Source organism: Musa acuminata, chromosome BXJ2-9, assembly GCF_036884655.1.
Source record: "Musa acuminata AAA Group cultivar baxijiao chromosome BXJ2-9, Cavendish_Baxijiao_AAA, whole genome shotgun sequence".
NCBI lineage: Eukaryota > Viridiplantae > Streptophyta > Magnoliopsida > Zingiberales > Musaceae > Musa > Musa acuminata.
In genome coordinates this window covers 10610348-10633454 of record NC_088346.1, presented here as the reverse complement: position 1 = coordinate 10633454, position 23107 = coordinate 10610348, and the positions used below count along the sequence as shown (strand labels likewise).

At 38.3% G+C, this 23107-nt stretch overlaps 2 protein-coding genes across 3 annotated transcripts; one reads left to right on the top strand and one right to left on the bottom strand.

Moving 5' to 3' along the window:
- Positions 1-9231: 9231 nt before the first annotated feature.
- Positions 9232-14423, top strand: LOC103998012 (uncharacterized). Of its 2 annotated transcripts, XM_009419377.3 has the most exons (7): positions 9237-9534; positions 9622-10133; positions 11566-11749; positions 11854-12078; positions 12227-12343; positions 13323-13556; positions 14053-14423. In XM_009419377.3, the coding sequence occupies exons 1-7, from the start codon at positions 9442-9444 to the stop codon at positions 14263-14265; spliced, it is 1578 nt and encodes a 525-aa protein (XP_009417652.2). In that variant the 5' UTR covers positions 9237-9441; the 3' UTR covers positions 14266-14423. The 2 variants fall into 2 exon arrangements, with proteins under 2 accessions (XP_064981709.1, XP_009417652.2); XM_065125637.1 differs by lacking the exons at positions 13323-13556; positions 14053-14423 and adding an exon at positions 12453-13306 and having other exon boundaries at positions 9232-9534.
- Positions 14276-20971, bottom strand: LOC135623096 (ultraviolet-B receptor UVR8-like). Its single transcript, XM_065125638.1, has 11 exons — positions 20815-20971; positions 20564-20708; positions 20329-20439; positions 20136-20196; positions 19907-20025; positions 18809-18894; positions 18480-18681; positions 16919-16972; positions 15437-15547; positions 15208-15264; positions 14276-14646 (listed from the first exon to the last, which is right to left on the bottom strand). The coding sequence occupies exons 1-11, from the start codon at positions 20853-20855 to the stop codon at positions 14446-14448; spliced, it is 1188 nt and encodes a 395-aa protein (XP_064981710.1). The 5' UTR covers positions 20856-20971; the 3' UTR covers positions 14276-14445.
- Positions 20972-23107: the final 2136 nt, after the last annotated feature.

Below are 23107 nucleotides of genomic sequence, written 5' to 3'. Positions count from 1 at the left end.
CTAAGGATCCAATTGTGAGAAATGGACTAACGTTTGAAAAAAATACAATAAGAGTTCCAATAATCAAAAGGGAAGGCGTTGATCGACCCCACCTCAGGTTGGTCTCTATTCACTTAGAAAATTCAGGAGGAACTTATTCCAGTAAACTTTTATCTTTCATCTTTAGAATCGTTCAATAGTAGTGTCGACCCAATGGAACATATTACAATGTTCCATGCCCATATGTCATCATATGACATCTTAGATATCTTAATGTGCCACTCTTTCTTGACCATTTTAAGAGGTCTTGTGCGAAATGGTATGCTTGCCTGAAAATCGCTTTTCATCTGCTCTTTCATTTGGCTAGCAAGGGAGTTCAAACTTCACGTATGCTCTCGACCTTCAACAGTAGCACTCCTTGGACTCAAGTAAAGGGTGGAAGAAATGCTTGTTGGCCTTATCATTCGGTTCACAAATAAGATCAGAAACATAATAGATGCTCATATATCTTTTATAATATAGACCTTCATGATGAGGCTCAAGCTGTCTTACCTCTTTTGGTTGTTGATAAAAAGGCTACTAATGACTATACTCAAGGCATTTTAAAGGGTCAATAAATACATTGTTGTCAAAGCAATCCCTCGGGTAAGCATGAAAAGTCACATAAGAGGCCTAAGTAGGAGTGGCCATAATTAGCCTTGACCTAGAGGTCATCGTGATGGAGAAGAAATGAATGACTCGAGTTATTTCACCCAATGCCCGAGTTGACCCCTCTAAATATGACTAGAATCGAAGTTTTTTTCAAATAAATGAGGAGATGCTCTCAAGAGACCCTCATCCATTGAAGACCCTGTTGATGAAAAAAAAGAAGTCCAAGTATTATTGGTTTCATCGAGATTATAGCTATGATATTAAAGAACATTACAATTTGAAAGAGCAAATTGAAGAGCTCAATCGAGTGGTTTATTCAAAAGCACTAGGAACTCTCACCCCGATCTCAGGAGTCGATGGAGAGACAAATTGATGCTATCATTGGGGGATAACTTCTTGGGTCGTAAGGCTTATGCTTAAGCTATCATTGAAAAATACTCGATGATGGAAGGCAACTCGAAGATAACTTTTAAAAAGGAAATGTTATAGTACCTCGACTCAAATCATGATAATGCCTTGGTGATCTCTGTGAGGATGATTAACGATCAGATGAAGAGGGTCATGATCGACATAGGTAACTCTATTAATATCTTTTACTTTGATGCTTTTTGAAAACTTGGGCTATCAACTAATGACTTTACTTCAATGACTTCTTCTTTGATAGGGTTCACTAGTGACTCCATCTCCCCTCTAGGCTCAATATCGAGCTAGTCGTGAGTCATACCTGTCAGAACTCTTTCTGGCTTAGTGAATTATTATCTTTATAATAATTCACTTAACTCATCGACTATGGAAGTACCAGGCCACTACGTCGTAATCCCCAGATGATATAGGGGAATCCAATCCATTGGATCTGTCTGTCCTCAGTTACCATGTATCTATAGTCCCTCATCCATTAAATATCCTAAAGACCGTATATCAGGCATGTACTCTCAAGCCCATATAATTTATACTTGAGTTTCACTTTAATTGGATTCTCTCGGAAAGCTCTTTATCTCTCAATCTGAATAACCCTAGATAGGGATGTTTTTGAACAAGAATATATAGAATATTCCTCTTATGACATCAAAATCAAATGATCTTCTATCAACGGAATTGTTATAGTTTTCAAATTTGTGCTGCACCTTTTCCTGTTGTTAAGAGGTGTTTTAGATAGGGCTTTTGATGTCAAATTTGTTGACACAAAAGGGGACGAAAGGGCAGCAACTGTTGCTACCCCTTGGATTGGCTAAAGGATGCTTGCAGCCTTGGCCGAGAGCTCCAATTTATTGCTCTTGGCCTCGCCAAAAGCAGTAGGAATGAGAGCAACATGGTTGCCCTCAACTTGTTGTATGGCAGCCCCTGTAGCCAGGTTTACTGACTATAAGGGGCACCTTTGGCAGCCAAGGTTTCTTGGTCATAGGGGTTGCCCAAGTGGCTAGGAGTTTTGGCTGCATGGGGCATTTGCAATGATAATTTAATGGCTACAAGGGACTCTTTGGTGGCTAGGGTTTCCTAGCCACACAAGGCAGTTCAGTGGTCTAGGATTCTTGGTTTTTAGGGAGTCTCTATATGGTAAGATTTCCTTGCTTAAGAAAGAATTACCTGCCATGTGGGGCACCCTATGGTAGGGTTCCCAAAATACTACATATAATTAATTAAAATAATTTAATTAATTATTATTATCTAGTAGTCCTATATGGTGATATGTACATGTGATGTATGATGTGGATGGATGATCATAGATCGTGTGATATGTGTATACATGTGATGTGATTATTATTATTATTAGGGCATGCAAGCCTCCAATTTATTTCTCGTTTATTATTGGGTCTGCATTCCTATGATTAAGTTATAATTACATAAGGAAGCACAACGGATGCGTGGAAGCGATAGCAGAACCCACGATGCCGAGACGGATAATCGTGATACATGGAGATGCGTTGAGATGCCGACGAAACCGACGAGGATGAGATAGATGATCACAAGGCATGGAGATACACCGCTACATACATAGATCTTGATGTGAGTGATTAGACCCACTAACTCAGGCTTGATCATATTAGGATGTGATCTATGATCATCTTGTATGATTGCTCATATGATATATGATTAATTATATACCTATTAGATATGTATATATATTTGTATGTGATGTACATATATATTAAATATATATATGTATGACAAGTTACATTATGAGATCAAATTAAAATTCCCTCTTGATAATATTAAATCGATAAATATGAGGTAATTAGATTAACCCACGTGGCCTTCCATCGTTATAGGTAGGGACCGATTCCCGATATAGGTTGAGATGGTCGAGTCACTCGAGGCTCACCTATGTCGTGATTCGCTATCTTACCTACAACATAGAAATGTCATCGGTGACCTAAGGACATTGTATACTTTGTCAAATTTCTCGAGGGCATATCATCGAATCAGACTTATCTTGTAATGAATGTGTTGACTTAATCAAACATCATGGTTAGTTAAGTCCCTCGAGGCCATCATGGTTTGGAGGTCGAATAGGATGGGAATCACAAGGAGTTATGATCGGCAAGAGTTGCCTATCGTTTGGGCTTAGTGTGATTGGTCGTGTCCCTCGAGGTTACACTAAGATGCTGATTGGATCTCGATCCCTACTAGAAATCTGTCGGAGACTTTCGTTTCACGTGTTGAGGGTGTCGCTTAATTCACAAGAAAAATAGTGGGAGTAGATTAAGATAGAAGTTCATATCTTATTTATTTATTTTTCTATAAAATATGCATGTTATTTATTTCTACTACATCTTTATTTTTAGAAAATATTACTTTCAAATCCCTTACATGACATACTTGATGTCAGTCTCTCACTGGTCTGAATTATATGGATTGGTTCTGTAACTTAAGAATTGTTCTCACGATGGATAAAATTACGTACGTCCTTAATACAATGATATCTATGCTCGAGGAAGGGGCAAACGAAGATAAGATTGCTAGTCACAAGTGTCCTACAAGCTAATTATATGAGTGATGACACATGTAACTTGACACGTAGTCTTTTTGCTTATTATTTAATATTTTATCACTTTATATTGCTTGTCGCTTAAATATATTATGATGTTCATAGATCTGTGCAATGAAAATCAGATCGTGATGAGATCATGATAGTGAGACCAATTCGCCTTTAAACATGGATCCTGAATAATACTGGTCATAGGTTATCCAAGAGAGATATCGAGATAATCGGATAGATTGGTGTGCTGTATACCCATCCATATGATGGATGCAGCTGGTCTCATGGCTGCTTGTGTGGGGATACAATACAGGTGCTTATTGGAGAATGAGTTTACTGATTAATCTGCTTACGGAATGTTGGATGGTTGATGATGTCTTACTGTCATACAATGATTCCGTAGTCCCAGTGGTATATCTGGTCCTTAGACTTGAGACACCAAGAATGTCCTGTATGAGTACTTCACTCTTTGATATTAGACTTATAAGTTTGAAAGTTCTAAATCTAGCACAACCGGTCATCGAGAGTGGTAACCAATCTTACGAGGGCTATTGAGTGTTGATATAGGATCATCTTCTCTCGGTGTCATAAGAGAAATATCTCATATGTTCTTACTCAGACAAATCCCTAGCTAAGGTCATTCGGATTGAGAGAGAAATATTTCTCCGAGAGAATCCAATTAAAGCGAAACTCGAGCAAAAACCGTATATGTCTGATAGCACCATGTCCGGTATACAGTCTCTACGATATTAGATGAATAAGGGATTATTATATACGGTAACTGAGGGAAGACATATCTAATTGATTGGATTCCCACGTATCATTTGGGGATTGCGGCGTAGTGACATAGTACGTCCGCAATCGATGAGTTGAGTGAATTATTATAGAGATAATAATTCACTCAACTCATCAATACATGTTAGAACTCCTTTACTGAGTCATAAGGAGTTCTGACATGTATGACTCACGGCCAGCTTGATATTGGGCATAGAGAGACACACATACGGCAGGCATTGCAATAAGTAGAGGTTCAGATATGAGATATCCGCCAGAGCGCCTATCTTATTGGATATCTAATAAGCCCATGAATTATTGGATCATATGGATGAGATTCAATAAGTGTGAGAGATTATTGGATAGAGATCCACTAATCTAAGAGGCTTTGGTAGTTGGATGAAGATCCAATACCCAATAGGGCAAGACAAGGGACCTCTATAAATATAAGAGAACCAATGGTTCATAGGGTACAACCTTTTTGGGTTATCATCTCCTATTCTCCTATCTCTTTCTCCTCCTCAAATAGCAAGCTTGGAGATTTGAGGAGCGTCATCACTTTCATGTTGTATAGATCACCGTTAGAGAGAGGGATGCATGACTTCTTTCACCCTCTCCTATAGATCTATAGGGATTCAGGGATATATGATCTCCTCAGATAACACAATCTTTCATATACGTAGTTTTAAGTTTCGCAGATTTTATGCATCAATCTTTTGCACAAATAACCTGGCTCTGATACCAGTAGTTGGTCTCATAGTTGCTTGTGTGGGGACACTAGGAATACAATACAGGTGCTCATTGGAGAATAAGTTAACTGATTGATCCACTTACGGAATGTTGGATAGTTGATGATACCTTATTGTCAGATAGCAATTCCGTCATCCGGGTGGTATAACTAGTCCTTAGACTTGAGACACCAAGGATGTCTTATATGAGTACTCTGCTCTTTGATACCATACTTATAGGTTTAAAAGTTCTAGATCTAGTACAGTCAATCATCGGGAGTGGTAGCCAACCTTACGAGGGCTATTGAGTATCGATAGAGGGTCATCCACTCTCAATATTAAAAGAGAAATATCTTATGTATTCTTGCTCAAATAAATCCCTAGCTATGGTCATTTAGATTGAGAGAGAGAAAGAGTTCTCCGAGAGAATCTGATTAGAGTAAGACTCATGTATAAGCCTGACAGCACCATGCATAATATACGATCTTTAAGATATTAGATGGATGAGGGGACTATAGGTACATGGTAACTGAGAATAAATATGTCCAAAGGATTGGATTCTCTTGTATCGTTTTGGGACTACGACATAGTGGCCTAGTACGTCTGTAGTCGATGAACCGAGTGAATTATTATGAAAATAATAATTCACTAAGCCAGAATGAGTTTTAATAAGTATGACTCATGACCAGCTTGATATTGGGCATAGAGAGTTACACACATATGATAGCCGTTGCGACCAGTAGAGGTTTGGATATGAGATATTTGTTGGAGCCCTTATCTTATTAGATATCCAATAAGCTCCTAAATTATTGGATCTTATGGATGAGATCCAATAAGAGCTAATAAGAGATTATTGGGTAGAGACTCATTAATCTAAGAGGCTTGGGTAGTTGGATGGAGATCTAGTACCCAATATGGCAGGATCCATTATATTTAAGTTGATAAGGGAGCCTCTATAAATAGGAGAGAACCAAAGATGAGGCTCTTTTTTGTTGTTTCTTCTTATTCTCCTTTCGTCCTCTCCTCCTCGTACTACACCCTCTATTTGGGGCGTGTAGACAACAAGAATGGGTAGCCCCTTCTTGATTGCGTGGTGCGCGTGAAGAAGTGTTTTGGACAGTGATTTGAGGAGCATCTTTGTAGCTCTTGCCATGTGGAGCACCGCTAGAGAGGAGAACAATTGATCTCATTCATCCTCTCCATCGATCTACAGGTTTTTAGGGATGTACGATCTCCTTAGATAATTCCCTTACGCGTAGTTTTTTTTTTCATGGGTTTTTAAGCATCAACTTTTGCACGACAATGAAACCTTCTTTTCTACGGGAATTCTAGGATTTTGTTTTTCTATTCTTTCATTGTGCATATAATGTCACCCCAAATTTCCCAATAATTTGAGTAAGAACACATGAGATATTACTCTTATGATATCGAGAGCGGATGATCCTCTATCGACACTCAGTAACCCTCATAAGATTGGCTACCACTTTCGATGACCAATTGTGTTAGATCTAAAACCTCCAAACCTATAAGTCTAGTATCAAAGAGTAGAGTACTCATACAAGACATTCTCGATGTCTTAAGTCTAAGAACCAGATACATCACTAAGACTACGGAATCACTATCTGACAATAAGGCATCATCAACCATCCAGCATTCTGTGATTGAATCAATCAATGAACTCATTCTTGAATGAGCACCTAGAAGAAGAAACTCACTATAGCAGAAGGCATAAGATAAAATATGCTTAAGACATATGAGTTGGGAAAGTCTGACCTATATAAGAAAAAACTCATCACAATAGGAGGCATACAACAAAATATGCTCGAGACAAATGAGTTAGTAAAGCCCAACACGTGTAGGAAAAACTCACTATGACGGGAGACACAAGACAAAATGTGCTCGAGACACATGGGTTGGCAAAACCTGACTTGCATAGGAAGAAACTCACCATGATGAGAGGTGCATGACAAAATATGCTAAGACATATAACTCGAGAAAGTCCGACCCCCATAAGGAAAAACCCACAATAGTAAGAGACACAAGGTAAAATATATCTTAGACATGTAAATTAATAAAACCCGACTAGCAGAGAGCAAAATATGTCCGAGATGTATGAGTAGGCAAACTTGACCTATGTAGGAGGAAACCTGATATGATAAAAAGTACAAAGCAAAATATGTCTAGAATGCATGAGTTACCAAAACCCGACCTACCAGAGGAGAGCCCTCAAAGGCACAAGTCAGATTAGATCGAGAAAGCCTAACACACCTAAAACGAGGCTTGTTTGAGATTTAGAGGTCGAAAAAATCTGACTCCTTTGAGGCTAGCCCGAAGAGAAGAGGTCAGAGCCGACCACAGAGGAGGGGTTGGGCATCGACCCCCCTTACCACCTAAGGTGAGCAGGTTAGGCGCCTACCTCCTTAGTCAACCATGAAGGAAGGGTTGGGCGTCGACCCTCCTTCCTGCCCAAGGTGGGTGACCCATGTGTCAACCTCCTCCATCGACCATGGAGGAAGGATCAAGCGTTGAACCTCGTTCTTTGCCTGAGGTGGGTGGGTCGAGCGTGGACACCCCTTTCCACTTGAGGTGAGTTGGTAAGACACCAATCTTACTAAAGCCCCTGAAGCATGCCTTCAAAGGGGGATAAATGATATAAAGATATTATCGATCAATCATCATTTGATACATGTCCTCTATGTGACTTCTAGGCTGAAAGAAGACAAAAGCTTCGTCCACCTGCCCAGGGCAAAGAAGGGGGTTTTGAGTCATCTCTACTCTGTTCGCCTAAGTGAACAAAATGCCAAATTGAGATTGTTGAAGGTGGTTAAAGGATATCTGATTAAAGAATATTTTACATGATATATCGTTCTTTTGTGATTATGTATAAAAGCTCATTTTTAACATAGTTAAGAAAATACTTTTTTGTAGATAACTGCACTCTTCTATCTCAAGTTACTAACTTGAGCATCGAAGGAATTGACTCGATAAACCTCTTCTAATCTTTGTTTTTGGACAAGTGACATCTTAGATTTTCTCCGTGAAAGCTTGACATTTTTACTTTAGAGAGATAATTCTATACATACACGGGTGTAAATTATATCATACTCAAACATAAAAAAAAAAAAATTCCGTAATAATTATATTATTATCATCCTTATCACTTTTATGTTTTTTACTAATAAGTTATGAAAGTGGGATTGGAAAACAAATGAAGTTTCATTAGTGTTAGTTAAGATCGTAAGTATTGATTGACTTCCACTACAATTTTAGGAGTAGCTATCTGTATATTTATTATTTATTTATTTTAGCTGATTGAATATTCCCATGAAATCACATGTCTTATTCACCTTCATCCATAATTTCCTGTACACTTGAATGACGTTGAGATGACACTTCTTTTATTCTAATGCACCATTGACTTGGACTCCGAAGTCATTCTTCTCCATATGTATCATAAACGTCGACAGGTTCTCAAAATAAATAAAAATGATACAATTTGATTCATTTTCTAAGTGGAAAATGAGATCTCAGTTGTTGTCACAACCCATTAATTAGGCCCCACTGGCATGTGGCTACTCCGATCATGCACAAAGAAACAACAACTCCATTAGAAACACTGCTCCACTCTTTCATGGTTGCATTCACAACGCATTCTTGGGTGTGCTTATCCGTAACATCCACTTTTGGGGTCATCAAAATTCCCCACTGCCAATCATCAGAGATAAACACATCACATCTTAATGAGAATTTTTTCATATATATATATATATATATATATATATATATATATATATATATATATATATAAGGACAAATACACTATTTGTAAAGTTGGAGAGGATAGATATGTAAAAGCCAAAAAAATTAGGCCCATGTGAGAGTAGCTAAAGTGTCACGACGGTTATTTATGTCATGGAGATCACGGTCATTGAAAGAAAATGATGTTAATGAACCGACGTGGCAGTTCATTAGAACAGCCGTTATAAACAATATGACGGTGTGTATATCAATCAGTACTGTTATGCTTAGCGATATGTCGATCCTCTGAAGCTGTTATTGATATCATAACGCCTGTTATCTCACATAGCAAATTAAGGGAAGAGCCACCAGCATCAAGATGAAGAATCACGTCACCGTCCGGTGACAATTCCCAGTGCCAAAAGTTGGAACCCCCACGAGACTTTGTGCGTCGCTTCCAATACTCCCTCTGCCTTCTCCCGGTCATGCGTTGATTTGGTCCTCCCTCTTTCTCTCTCATTCTAATCTTCGGTGGCCGCCAGCGGTTACTCTGCTTCCGACTCTCTCTCTCTCTCTCTCTCTCTCTCTCAGAGGATGAGCCTCAGAGACCCGCAGCAGCGGCAGCAGACGGTCTTCTCCGGCGCCGATCTCTCCTCCTCCGCCTCGATTGACGATGAGGAAGACGAGGTTTGATCCCAAATGCCCTCAATTCATGTCTCCTGTGTTATGTTGATGGTTTGCTTATCCATGGACTTGCTTCTTTTTCTCTCTCAGAACGGAGGTAGCAGCAGCAACGGGAGCGACGCCTCGCTGCCGTCGGCCCCGGCGCCAAGGCCGGCAGCGGAGCAGGCGAGGCGCTGGCGGGACGTGTTCTGGCTCGGCGTGTTTGTCCTCCACCTGCTCGCTCTCGGCGTCGGGCTCACCATCCTTGGTATTAACCGCTTCAGCCGCGCCGACCGGCTCAACATCGACCGGTTCACCAACATCACCGGCAGGATTAACTCTAGCCAGGCTGCCTTTTTCGAGCAGCAGCCGGTGGAGCTTACGGAGACCTATTGGCCGTTCTATGGGGTGGCTGGTGGGGCGGCGGTGCTCTTGGCGTGGGCGTGGCTGTCGCTGTTGGGGAGTCGAGCGAGCCAGATGATGAAGGTGTCGATCCACGGGCTCACTACCTATCTTGCTGTGATCAGCGTCTTGTGCTTCTGGACCGAACACTTTTTCTGGGGCGTGGCCTTCGCCGTCGGGGCGGCACTGCAGTTCTTGTATGTCATGTCGGTGTTGGATAGGTATCCTCTCGTCGACCTTCTTCTGCCTTTCCTTTCCTTTCCTTTCCTTTCCCCTTTGTTCGATGGAATCAAACCTGAATGAAGATTGATTGATTACCATATGAAGATTATCGATCGAAAGAAAGCGATTGTATCTTTCATTTTCAAGTCCCTAATCTTGCGATTTAAGCAGTTGTATAGGCTAGTTATAATAGACTTATGAGGTTCTTTTATAAGAAAATCAACAGTATCAAATTCCAAGCTGTATAGTACTACCATATTCTAAGAAGACAATTCTGACAATGACCTAGTTCTTATTTAATTTACTTAACCATGTATGCACCATGTAGAATCGTAATCATTTGTTGTTTCATCTGGGAAAAGAAAATGAAATCAAAATATATGGTTAGTGTTTATTTTCAATGAATTATAGTAGTCGAATTCAAGATAGATGATCTAAGTAGGCCAAGCTTCAAGAAGTGACAGGAAAAGAGTGGTGACAGGTCAGTTTAGAATGGTAGGCAGAAGTGCTAAGCTTGTGGTGATGATTCACTTGACTTTGTTCTCACAATTATTAGTTAATTGACATCATTTAAGTTCTGTACTTTAATGTACTGGGGCATTACTTGAAGGGCTAAGGTTTTCAACTTAGTCTTAGTAGCTTTATGTGATTCTATCCATCTATGTTTGGAATGTTTAATTTAGGGATCTAAATTTTACACGGACATGAGCTGTTCAGATGAACAACTGATAAGTGATTAACAAGAATTTAAAGTTATCGGCTGAAGCTGACACAGCCGAAGATACATCACAAATGAGGCTCTTAATGGACTCCCTTAGGAACAAGTTACCAAGTAACAAGACCAGACTCTCTTAAAACCAAGGTCAACCAACTGCATGTAGCAGCATTGGTGGTGCTAGAAGCTGCTCTCAATAGAGCATCTGGTTAAGTGTCTTTCTTTTTGCAGTAGAGAGATTGGATTGTGTGCTTTCTAATATTTATTTAGGTTCTAAATGTCACCATTGGCATAAACACTTTTGCTACTGACTGTGTTTATACTATGTGAGTTGTGAAAGTTCTCCAATAAGTAGGAATGTTGGTTGTTTCTTGCAAAGGAGCTGGAGTTGTGCCTTTCTATTTTCAGTGGAGAAGTTGCACTTATGCTTTCTTAATTTATGTTTTTCTATTGTTTGCATTTGTCACTTGTACTGATGATCTTGCTTTTAATTATTTAGAGCCTTCGCAAAATGTTATTACCATGACCCATTATATTCTGTTGAATATGGAAAGAAGATGGCAATTTCAATCCCTAATCCTGCTTTCCAATATAAGCTTAATTCAAAAGGTATTTCTTGGGAAATAAAGTCGAAAATATTTAGATGTATATTCTAGTATCATTGTGATAAGCACTGTTAAGTGATATGGGTAATCATTTTTGGCATTCTCCTCTAGGTTTCCTTTCACAATGCTAGTGTTGCAAAAGGCTGTGAAAATGGTCTGGGACCTTCCTGAAGTTATGCATGTAGCCTATGCTTTTATGATAATTATGCTTTGTTGGATGGCATTATGGTCATTTGGAATATCTGGGGTTATTGCTTCAAGCATGGATGATAGTGGACGCTGGTGGCTCCTTGTGGTGAGCTGGCAAGTTTTTCCCTTCCAATGTATGAAATGCATCGATTAACCAAATACAAATATGACTTGCTGAAATTGTTCCCCCTTTTACATATGTAATTGCAGGTTTTTTCTGTCAGTTTATTTTGGACTGGTGCTGTCTTTTGCAACACAGTTCATGTTATTGTGTCTGGCATGGTCTTCCTTGTTCTCATGCATGGTAGCAGAAGTGCAGCATCAATGCCTGCAAAACCACTTTTGAAGTCCCTTCGTTACGCTGTAACAACTTCTTTTGGTAGCATTTGCTATGGTTCACTTTTTACAGCTGCCATCCGTACATTGCGATGGGAGGTTATATTCTAAACTCGAAGGTTTTCTTTTGTGCTGAATAATCTATGGTTGTGCATTGTCAAAAAAGTATCTTTAGTTCTAATGGTTCATGACTTACCAAGTAGTTATTTTTCAGTTTCATTTGCTTATGTTTGTTAACATGTTTTAGATTCGGGGATTTCGCTCAAAGATTGGCAGCAACGAGTGTCTTCTTTGCTGTGTTGATTTCTTGTTTCACCTAGTGGAGACTCTAGTCCGTTTCTTCAACAAGTATGCTTATGTCGAGGTTAGTTGCTTTTAGCATTTACCACTTGATTGCAGTTCTTCAATAACATGCACCTGTTTGCTGTAATTAAGTATATTTTATTACGATCATATTGTTTTATGTTCCTTAGGGCCTTATGCTAGAATCATGTAAGGACTTTTCCTTGGAAAAAGAAGGGAAAGAAGACTTCATTTTGTTGTTGGAATTTTCACCTCATGAAAAACAGAGGGGCAAAGTGTTCAAGTTACCTTCATTCTTAAAAGGTCAAAACATGGATCTTATTTTTTTTTATTTCTCAGTGAACAAGCCACATTTGCACAAATATGCAAGTTTGTCAGATTCCTAGACTTTCCTTTTCAATGAAAGAACAAAGAACACATTTCCAAGGAAAACCAGTTGTGTTCATGTCTTGTACCGAACTTGTGATGCTGTTTGGCAGTAGTGCTCAGATTCCATGTCCTTATCTCATGGTTTTATATATTTGTAAGACTTGAGGCGGTTATCCTTTAATAACTATTTGTTTGAAGGTGATGTTATATTCTAGGAGCTTAAGAGAGGTCATTATAATTTTTTTGGTATTTTAGCAACTTAAAAGAAGGGTTTTTACGGAGCACACCTGCTCCATATCTCATACATGGACTTGTCTGATCTAAGTTCCTTCTTTCTATCCTGAATAAACTTTCTTCTTACTACATCACATGATTGCCATACTTTCTTGGGGATTGATCAATCCTGCCTCTCCATCGAGGAGGATGTTCACTTAGCACAGGTTTAAGCTATATAGCACAATTCATATATCATGTTTCTTTGTCTGATTATCCTTTTCTAAAACTCGTGGAAGTCACATCACAAACTTAGTGGTCAGCTGGCTTAATATATTGATAATTTCTCTGAATCTAATAGTGGAAGAGACCAATGAAGACCTGTTTCTTGTGCCCGAAAACTTGTGTCGTAACAAGTCATCCTAGTAAAGCTTTTTACCTGTGGTTGTATTCAACAGATAGCAGTTAGTGGTAAAGGCTTCAATCCCTCAGCTAGAGATGCCTGGGAGCTTTTCCAGTCCACTGGCATTGAAGCTCTTGTTGCCTACGATTGTTCGGGTGCAGTCCTTCTGATGGTCATTGTTTTGGGTGGGCTGATTTCTGGAACGTGCACAGGAGTTTGGACATGGTTCAAAAGGAGTGATAAAGTGATTATGGTTGGTTCGACTGCCATTTTGATGGGAATGATCCTGGTGAGTTCACCTTACATCCCATCGTACAGTACACTTAAATTCATTTTGTTATCCTACTTGCACTAGTTTAAGAGCATAGAAAACTATTTTATTTTTTTTAGTGGAATAAACTATTTCGACTCCCAATTATACTTGCTATTAGCTGATACTGATTGTAATAGATGTTATTTAGTTAGAATTTTTGTTAATTTGACTTAATAAGTTTGTATGCACGCTCCTGCTCAACTTGTCAATTAGTTGCTTATGATAATTATCCAATGTTATTTTCAATAAATGTATGCTTACATATTGTACCTCTAACTCAAATTTATGAGTACGATAGCTAAGAACATTGAAAGACATTTCAGAAATCAATTGGTAGTATGTAAAAATAATAATAATAATAATAATAACTATTGGAACTCTTTTAGACTACATTGTCTTCCTGTTGTTCACTATACTTCAGCCATATCAAAACACTCTAGTAATCACTTGGGTTGCTCTTTTGTTTTTACAGTTAGGGTTGGCGGTGGTGGTGGTGGAAAGTGCAGTGACATCCATATATGTCTGTTATGCAGAGGATCCCTCGTTGATACAGAGATGGGATGCTGAATTCTTCGACCAGATGTCAGAAGCATTGCACCAGAGACTACAATACCGAAGTGCCAGAGCTAGAGAAGTGATGAACCACTCACTCGATCAGTTGTCAGATACACCACCTCCTATTTAAATTGGTAGGATGGATCAAAAGTATGGTTGTATTGAATTCTTCATTCTGATTTATTCATAGCAGATGGCTTTTTTTTTTCATCAGATACTAACTAAATATTGTCCGGTTCACAAAAGTTACGATTGGATTCAATGCAAGTGGCCATAATTTTGCTTGCATGAGCTTCTCTTTGCCTCAGCTTTAGATAGAATCTCCAGGTTCCTCAACCCATGATGCCATCGCCAAAGTGTGGCGTCCACCGCAGGCAACAAGCTTGGCGCACCACTGCCCGTCGGTGCTGCCGCTGTCTCTTGGTGGTAGCAGTTTGATGGGCACTTCCATTGGGTGGCCGGTTGTGACCTTCCTCCCATAGCCTAGGCGTCCATGGTCGCCCCTTCCAAACTGTTGGCATTTGAACAAGAGTCCCGTGTCATTCATTCATGGTGATTCAAATAAAAAACTAACAAAAATCTGTAAGAAGTTGATCGAAGAACCAAAGTTTTTGGTCATTTACCATAATTGTCTGGAGATTGGCAGGAGATATACAACACAGGCATTAAATTAATCAGCAATGAAAATATACCAAAATGTCTGCCTAGCTCGTGAGGTTTTGTGAAGGGTTAGCATACACAAACGTCCAACTTAAACTTTAGTCACAATATTTACCATCCACGTGCACCCTCGGCAATGATATGTAAAAATTCCCAGATCTTTTGAGAGCTTACTTTCACATTGAAGACCAGAATATTCTGACAATAATTTGTGGGTCATGGACTCATGTAACTTGGCACCATGGGATTCTGAAGGGTACTATAGGAAATGTTTATGGTCTCTACTATCGATCAGAGACCGATCATGGTATAAGGCATCTTCTTAACATGGATAAGGTTTAACTAGTTTGAAAGAGATCTGGACTTATAATGGAGCTAGTTAAACTGGCTTCGAAAAGAATTCCACACTTACAGAGAACATTCGCCCATCACGTGTACATGCCACTGAATGAGTGCCTCCACAAGATACCTGAATAAGATGAGAACAAACACAACACCCAACTGTTAGAGAGCAATTCCAGGTTGGATACTTGAAACATTGGCCGCCTGATATTTGATTATAGACTAGTTCATGATGCAGTAGTACTAGGAGGGAAAGCTACAAAAGAGCAGTATTTGAGCTAATTAGTAGGTAAATTTACCTGAACAATATCTTCCCCGACTAGGAGTTGGACCTTCTGAGGAACCATTTTACTACTCTTGTCATCTCCAAATCCAAGCCTCCCATGCTCCCCTCTTCCCCAAGCATATACCTAGTTGGTCAACAAACAAATTAACCGCAATGTTGACACTCGTGCAAATACAAACTTGCGAATGCTATTTTGCATTTAAGCTGTGTACTGGATGGGATAAATGGAATCTACAATATCATTGATGAAACTTTGTCAAACGCTCATTCAGATAAGATCTCGTTTCAGCAATTGTAATGTAATGTAGAGACAATATTCATATGTTCTCAGAACTAAAAATGACAAGAAAAGCATACACCCAAGCCTTCAAATAAGGCCAACTATGTAAGCTGCTACCATAAAGGCATTAAACTTGTTTGCACAAGATACTACATAGTAGATAGCATGTTAATAAATTCTTAACCAGCCACTGGAACAGAATGACAAATGGCCAACCTTCAAAAAAGCAGCATTACGAAGAAATGGGAAACGTTAATACGACGACGGCATTGTCAATTCTGTAAATAAATTCCTACAATCATAATTTTTAATCAAGCAAGGTTCCCCGTACCACAACGTACTGCTCGGTATGGGCAGTACATACCGGTTTGATAAGAGACTAGTATATGCGGTACATATTGGTATATTAGTATATCCCATCGTACCATGTGTCGGTACATCAGCATGGCTTAGTATTTATCGTACTGACAGCTGATCGGTATACTGGTACAGACCAGTAAGGTGAATCATGTAATCAAGTTGTTTTGAATCATGAAGAAGTGGATACTTGTGTTAATTTGAAAAAAGTTATCACCCTTGTATGCTTATTAAGATCTTGTAGCAGCCAGTCAGAAAATTTCCTGCTTTATCATTTCCACACATGCCAAACTTAACAGGATGTGATGCGGTTATGTGATAGAATATATTTATGAACTATTTCAAATTGAAATTGAAGCTGGTGATGATCATAATTTTTAAAGAGTTGACAATTCTTAATTCCATTGCAAATGTTAATAATCAGGAAAATCATAATTAGCAAGATAGAGACTTTCTATCCCATGGTCAAGAAGACTAGTCTCTGATATTTTGTCGCTTGCTCAACATATGGCTGTAATGCAGTGGCCGCATATTCCTAGGAGAGCAAACAAAATGGCACACAATGTTGCCAACTTTAGTAGATGCAGTTTGTCAGATAAAGTTTTAGAGTGATGAGCATTACTGTAACTCTACTATGAATACTGTACTAGTTGCAGCACAAAATAGTTGGTGAAGGTTGTTTCTTTTACCAAACAAAAAAAAGAAGAGAATTTCTATGCAATGTAGCTTAAAATTATCCAATAGCACTAAGCTCCATTATGTGTTTTAAATAAAAGTATCAAGTTTACAGTTTAAGGAGACAACAAAACAAATATTTATGGCAGAAGAGTTGAATACAAGAAACTAGAAATGGATTACCTCTCCAACATTGGTTAGTGCAGTTGAATGCCAACCTCCAGCAGCAATGTCAACCTAGGAAAAAAGTTCATACAATTTAATCAAACAGAAAAGTCCAAGCCTGAGGCTCCTGCCATTGTAGGGACTAGGTAATGTCAAATGTACATAAGTTCGCCCACCAATTACAAAGGCCGTTTCATAACTTCAACTCAATTAAATTTAAAATTCAATTATGAACTGAAGATTGAGTATATACTAAAAAATAGAACTTGGAGAAGATGGTCTTCGAGAAATACAACAGAGTAAAAGTTATGGCAGGGTGGCACAACAAATCAAGACAAATTATGATTTACATCTACAACAGGCAGATGGATTTCTGATGCTGACAGTTTGCTTTGTGAAAAAATTTGGTATTAGATGACCAACAAATATTTATTGTTGATTATTTTGCTTAACTAGTTAGCCAACTGGTATCACTAGAAGTCTAGAGTTTCTTGTTAGAGACCATCAGCATCTTGAGGTCTAGTAAACGTACCAATTTACGAGCTGGCAATTCTCTTCTTATCTTTTATAAGTTTAGCATGTTTACACTTACAGAGCATCATATTGAGGCCTTGTCCCACTGATAATCAAAGATGCTAGGCCATAATGACTCCAAAAAGTAAATCAATTAATGGTTGCTGAACTCAAAGTAGCAAGATCTATGAATAGTTATTGTGGTCCACCTTGAAAAACCAAAGGTATATAAGATCAGGTAATGAAGCACTTGAATTTTACATCCCACCTTTAAGTTATAAATTTGTGTATATTACCAAAAACAATCAATTTAATAAAATGCTACTATCAGTTTCAATAAGTGAATCATTCTTGCCCATGCTAGCCAACATGCTATTAAGACATGGAATACACATCTGTGCCTGACACTGCCTGTATTGAGCGGTGTCACCACTAGTTAGCATAGCCTGATAAGAAAAAACATGGGCACATTTTCCTACTAATGCACTCTGGTATGTAATGGCATGTTACTGTATATCCAGCATAAAGAGAGAGCTACATGCTGGCGATACAGCATGTTTAAGTCATTTTGGATTGATATATTGTGTATTTCCCACGATGTGACAACAAAAGCCTCACAAACTACTTTCTACCTAAAATTTACAGGTCTAAGCATCTTCACTTAATTCTGGACTTGCTCCCACTTTTAAAGACAATTTATTTTCAGTTTTTAAATCAATCTATTTGCAGGAATTGATAAACATAATTATACATCTTGGGTAGAAAAGGAATATGCTAGTAAAGGCAAAAGTCTGAGGTTTATCTTCTGGAAAGTCTGCATAAGATTTAATTCATACAAATCAAGGAATACAAAGTTCCTTGAGTCAAGGCATCGAATGCTGACAACTGCTCTACTTTGTTTTCAGCTGTTATTTTTTGTTTTTGGTTTTTATCATGTATCAGCTATAAGTAGAATCCAAAGCTTGCTTCTTACTTCCATATTACGTATAACAAAATCACAGGATTCCCACTATATATAAAAACAAAAGAAAAAGTGCAAGTAATAGACAAAGTTTGTGTTACACACCAAAGTAAGACCAGATAAACCCTGAACAGGGATAGGTTGTGATCTTGGCTGAGTATCACCAGTTCCTAGTTGACCATATTCGTTGTTGCCCCACGCCCATAAGGTTCCATCCTCTAGAAGTGCCAAATTATGAAATGCACCAACAGCAATCAACCTTACTCGCTCAAGGCCTTGCACACGTACAGGAGTTGAGATTTGCGTGCTACAGAGACAGGAATAAAATAGAGACCAAGTAGGCAGGGTGGAAAAGATCTTCATACTTCGAAAATTATGAAAAAAAAACAGAACTATATTAACAAATACTCAAAGGAGAGAGGGAAGATTAGTACATATCTCCAGGAGGCCATGGTTGGCCCCAAGTCCAGACATGACCATCTTGCGTCAGTACCACGGAGTGTGTCCCTCCAGCAGCTACCTGGTTTATATAAAGCAAAAGCATGGAAACTTGCTAACCACCTGAAGCTACAGAACCAATTCATATATGCAGAAACCTAAAAATTATTCAAGAATATAATGATATGCTATATACTACATGGAGCAATTGGTAGACATGATAGTTTGGTTAATACTGTTATACAGATGCAAGATGTATAACCACCAAATCAAGTGTCTAGTGGAAGCCAAGATGAAAAACAATTAAGAAAGAGGGCAAGCCTTTGCAACTTAGAAGGCCACAATTTGAATAACAAAACAACCTCTGCTTGTAGGGATAAGGATGCGATACTTTGGTCCTTCTTGGATCCTACATTGATAAAAGACTTGTGCACTATGCCACCCTTTTTAGAGTTGTAACAAAAATTTTGGATTGCATCATTTAAAATTTATATAAAAAACAAGAAGATTTTCTATTATAAATGATGCCTGTAATAAGAGTTTAACCATATATATACTATGTTTGTATTAGAATTAACTATATATATGTATATACTGGCCGATTCTTCAACAAGAATACAGGATGACCTGAAGTTTGGTGCTTCTGATTCTCATGGGAATAGATGCTATCTTGACCAGAACACATCCGGGAGTCTTGTCTTGGAACAACCTTACTCTCAGTATAAAATTGCAAGATACATGGTTGATTATCTCTTGAATAGTTTCAGAGAAACCAGAGCGAGGAAGTTCCTAGTGAGTGTGAATTGCATATCCCACTAGAATGGGCTATGTTTAAATTTTATATCATTGTGTTATTTCTACAATATTTGCATGTGAACATTTCAGAAAATTTTGTATATTTTTTCAGCCTGTTGCCACTTTTTCCTTACATTATAATGATCCAATGTTTAGAGAAAAAGAAAAGGAATCGATAAAGCCATCCGCAATTTGATGGAATAAGCCCTTGAAGGTCACAATTAGAATAAGGTACAAGGAACACCAAACACAGAGAACATTCCAGCTACAATCAAGCGCATAGGATATATTCCAATTACCTGGCGGACGGAGAGCTTAGGTGCACATCTTTGGGGAATGGCAATGTCCCTCCTCAGAGCCCTACTGCCATCTTCTTTTCTCTCGGGCTCCTCCCCACACTGCCCATATTCATTCCCACCTGCCCACGCACAAGAAGAGCATTGTTGACAAAAGTATCATGGAATTTACTGCAGAGAAGTTCAATAACAATTAACAATAACATTGTTTTCTCTCTTTCTTGTTCCATACCCCAAGCATAAGCTCGGCCCTGATCATCAACAGCCAGGCAATGCCAGCCCCCAATTGCTGCCTGAAATAAATAAAAAAATATATATAAAAGAAAACCAGCAGAAACACACCAATAAATACCGAGAAGCATTGCATCAAACAAGCTAAACCACAAAAATCGAACGCATCAAATTCCTTCGCTATCTGGAAGTACCTGAACGATCTTGACGCCGGCGAGGGCATCAACTAGGCTCGGGACGCTCTCCGTCTTGGTCTCCGGCGGATGACCCAGGGTTCCCCTCTGGTTCCATCCCCATGTATACAACTAAGTTTACAACAGAAACCACAAATTATTTTTTTCCGAGAGAAAGAACACACAAAATCAGAAATCAGTCAACAACAAGAGAAAGATGAATAATTTTAGAGGGTTTAGGTTGAAAGGCACAGACTTTTCCGTTGCCGCAGATGGCGAGGGAGTTCCTGCTGCCGGCAACGACGGCGACGACGTTCTTGGGCTCGAGGGACTTGATGCTGTAGGCCCAGTCCTTCTCTTCCCAGTTGCCCATCCCCAGTTGCCCATCCTCGCCTGATCCCCTGAGCACAAATCGGAACTCTTTCAAACGAAAAACGGAACAGGTTACGTATGTACACGGTTAGAAGTACAGAGAGAGAGAGAGAGAGAGAGAGAGAGAGAGATTGCCATGCGAGGACGACGGGGTGGGCGGATTCGGCGGCGGCCATGGCGAGGTATCGATTAATGGCTTTCTTTAGGTGTCAAGAAATAGAGATACAGCGAGAGAGGTGGGACCTTTGGAGGTGGGAGCGGCCGGTGGAGTTGGGGAATCGACATAAATATTGCTCCTTCGTAACCCTCATGAAATCACACACGTATTCCTCTGAAATCAGTAATTTAATATTCGTCACGTAGCACATATATAGTTATGAATAATTAATCTCCAATAGATAATTGTTGCAATATTTTATACTTTAATACATAAGGCGATTATTTTGCAATTGAATGTATAACTAAAGGTGATTATTTTGACGATTGAATGTTAAAAGAAAAAAAAAATGATTTAATTAGAAAATATTTATATTTTATTTTTTTTCAAAAAATACTTCTAATTTTAAAAATATTCAAATTACCTATTAAAAATTTTCTCATCTTTTTTAGCATGTTATAATGTCTTGATCACCGTAATAAAACAATATAAAGTCTACTTAAAAATATTTTAGATAAAAAATAAGATATTATAATGATTTATCAGTAATGATAATCAAAATAAATAAATAAAAATATACCTTATGTGCACATAAATAAACCTAATTGTTGGAGTCAGGTCAAGTCCTACATGAATCAATTGCTCCTTTGTACCAACTTTGTAGAACATCTATCCAATCAAATTTCCACGATCTTAATATATGGTCAGATTTCTTCACTGTGGTCGAATCGGCTCTCGGAAACCATTTTGTCAAACTATAATGAACATCATCTTCCAGATATGAGTTTTTGTTTGGCTTAACGACAACAAGACACGACGTTGATCCACTTGAAGTGACATGCAAGCCGAGAAGATCAAATATTTTAATTAGATTGATTTGATCACGGTGATGATAATTAGGTTTCGATGATGGATGTAGACGAGGAGAAAGAAAAAGTTGGGCGCAAAAATGGATCTCAACTCCAGTTGGTATGGTTTATATCAACCGGAAAGAATCAGTTTGGATTAGTAGTGCAAGTCACCAGAAGAAGAAGGTCTCACATACTTTATGTCGCATAGAAAATTCAGGTATTTTTTTCAATTTTAATTTGACAAGAAATATTTATTTCAAGAAATTTTAATTACTATTTTTAATATTTCTTCATAGATTAATTAATTATATCTAATTAGTTAAAAGATATATTATAGATTTGATTAGAAATTGATTACGGATATCGACCCATACAAAAAAAAAATTCCAATTGTAATAGAATTTTTTAAGATGATCTTGATGGGAAGTACTCTCATAATTACCATTCTGAATAATTTGCTCTCGTCTATAAAATAACAAGATCTCTTATGGACAATCAACCATTGCTTAGTAAAAAATAGATGAAAGATAGAAAGAGATAAGAACGAGAGTCGAGTTCCTCTTACATATCGACATTGTTACAATTTTTAGATTCGAAAATGGTATACTTATAGATTAGATAAAAGATGTTCTAAATAGTATCGAAAGGTAAGCATCGTAGATTTAATCTATCAATATTTGATTTTAGTTTATGACATTAAAATTTTTGTATAACAATAACATAATCATAACTTTTATGTTTACAATAATTAGTATCATAATCATTTTTTGAAATCAAATACTTTATATCGTAAAAATATTTCAGATGTATTTTGTATTTAGATCTATTTATTCGCACACTTCACTTGTAAAAATATGTTATTTGGTTTTGATTTATGATAGTTGAATAATCTATTTCTATTGTTGATATGCTTTCTTATCATATCCATCTTGTACCATGGTTGCGAACAATGTGAGGGTCTTCATGCTTAATTGATGAATCACTATCGATAATTTACTATTGGTGATTATATTCTTGAGGGCAACAACCTCCCGTGGTCATCAACTCAGTCGCGGGTAGCGATTGCGTAGACAATGGAAGCATCGTAAGGTGTGACAGTCAACAACGGTCTTGCGATGACCACCTTGCCTTAGTAGTAGGCAGTTGTGGCGACTGCAATAATGTAGTTGTGTGCGGTGGCTACCACAATGTTATTGCGTGCAGCAATTGTAATAGTGCGATAGCTACAGCACTACTATTGCGGCATTTGCTAGTCATGGTCGACATCAATTGGACACCACAAGTCACGATACCAAGCGACTATGCAACAGAGTCGTAAGAATAATCACGTCACCACAAGCGACACACACACGGTGGCACGATGCAAAACGACAACGACCGATGAGGAAACTCTGTGGAGCATGTTGACGCGGTTGATAGT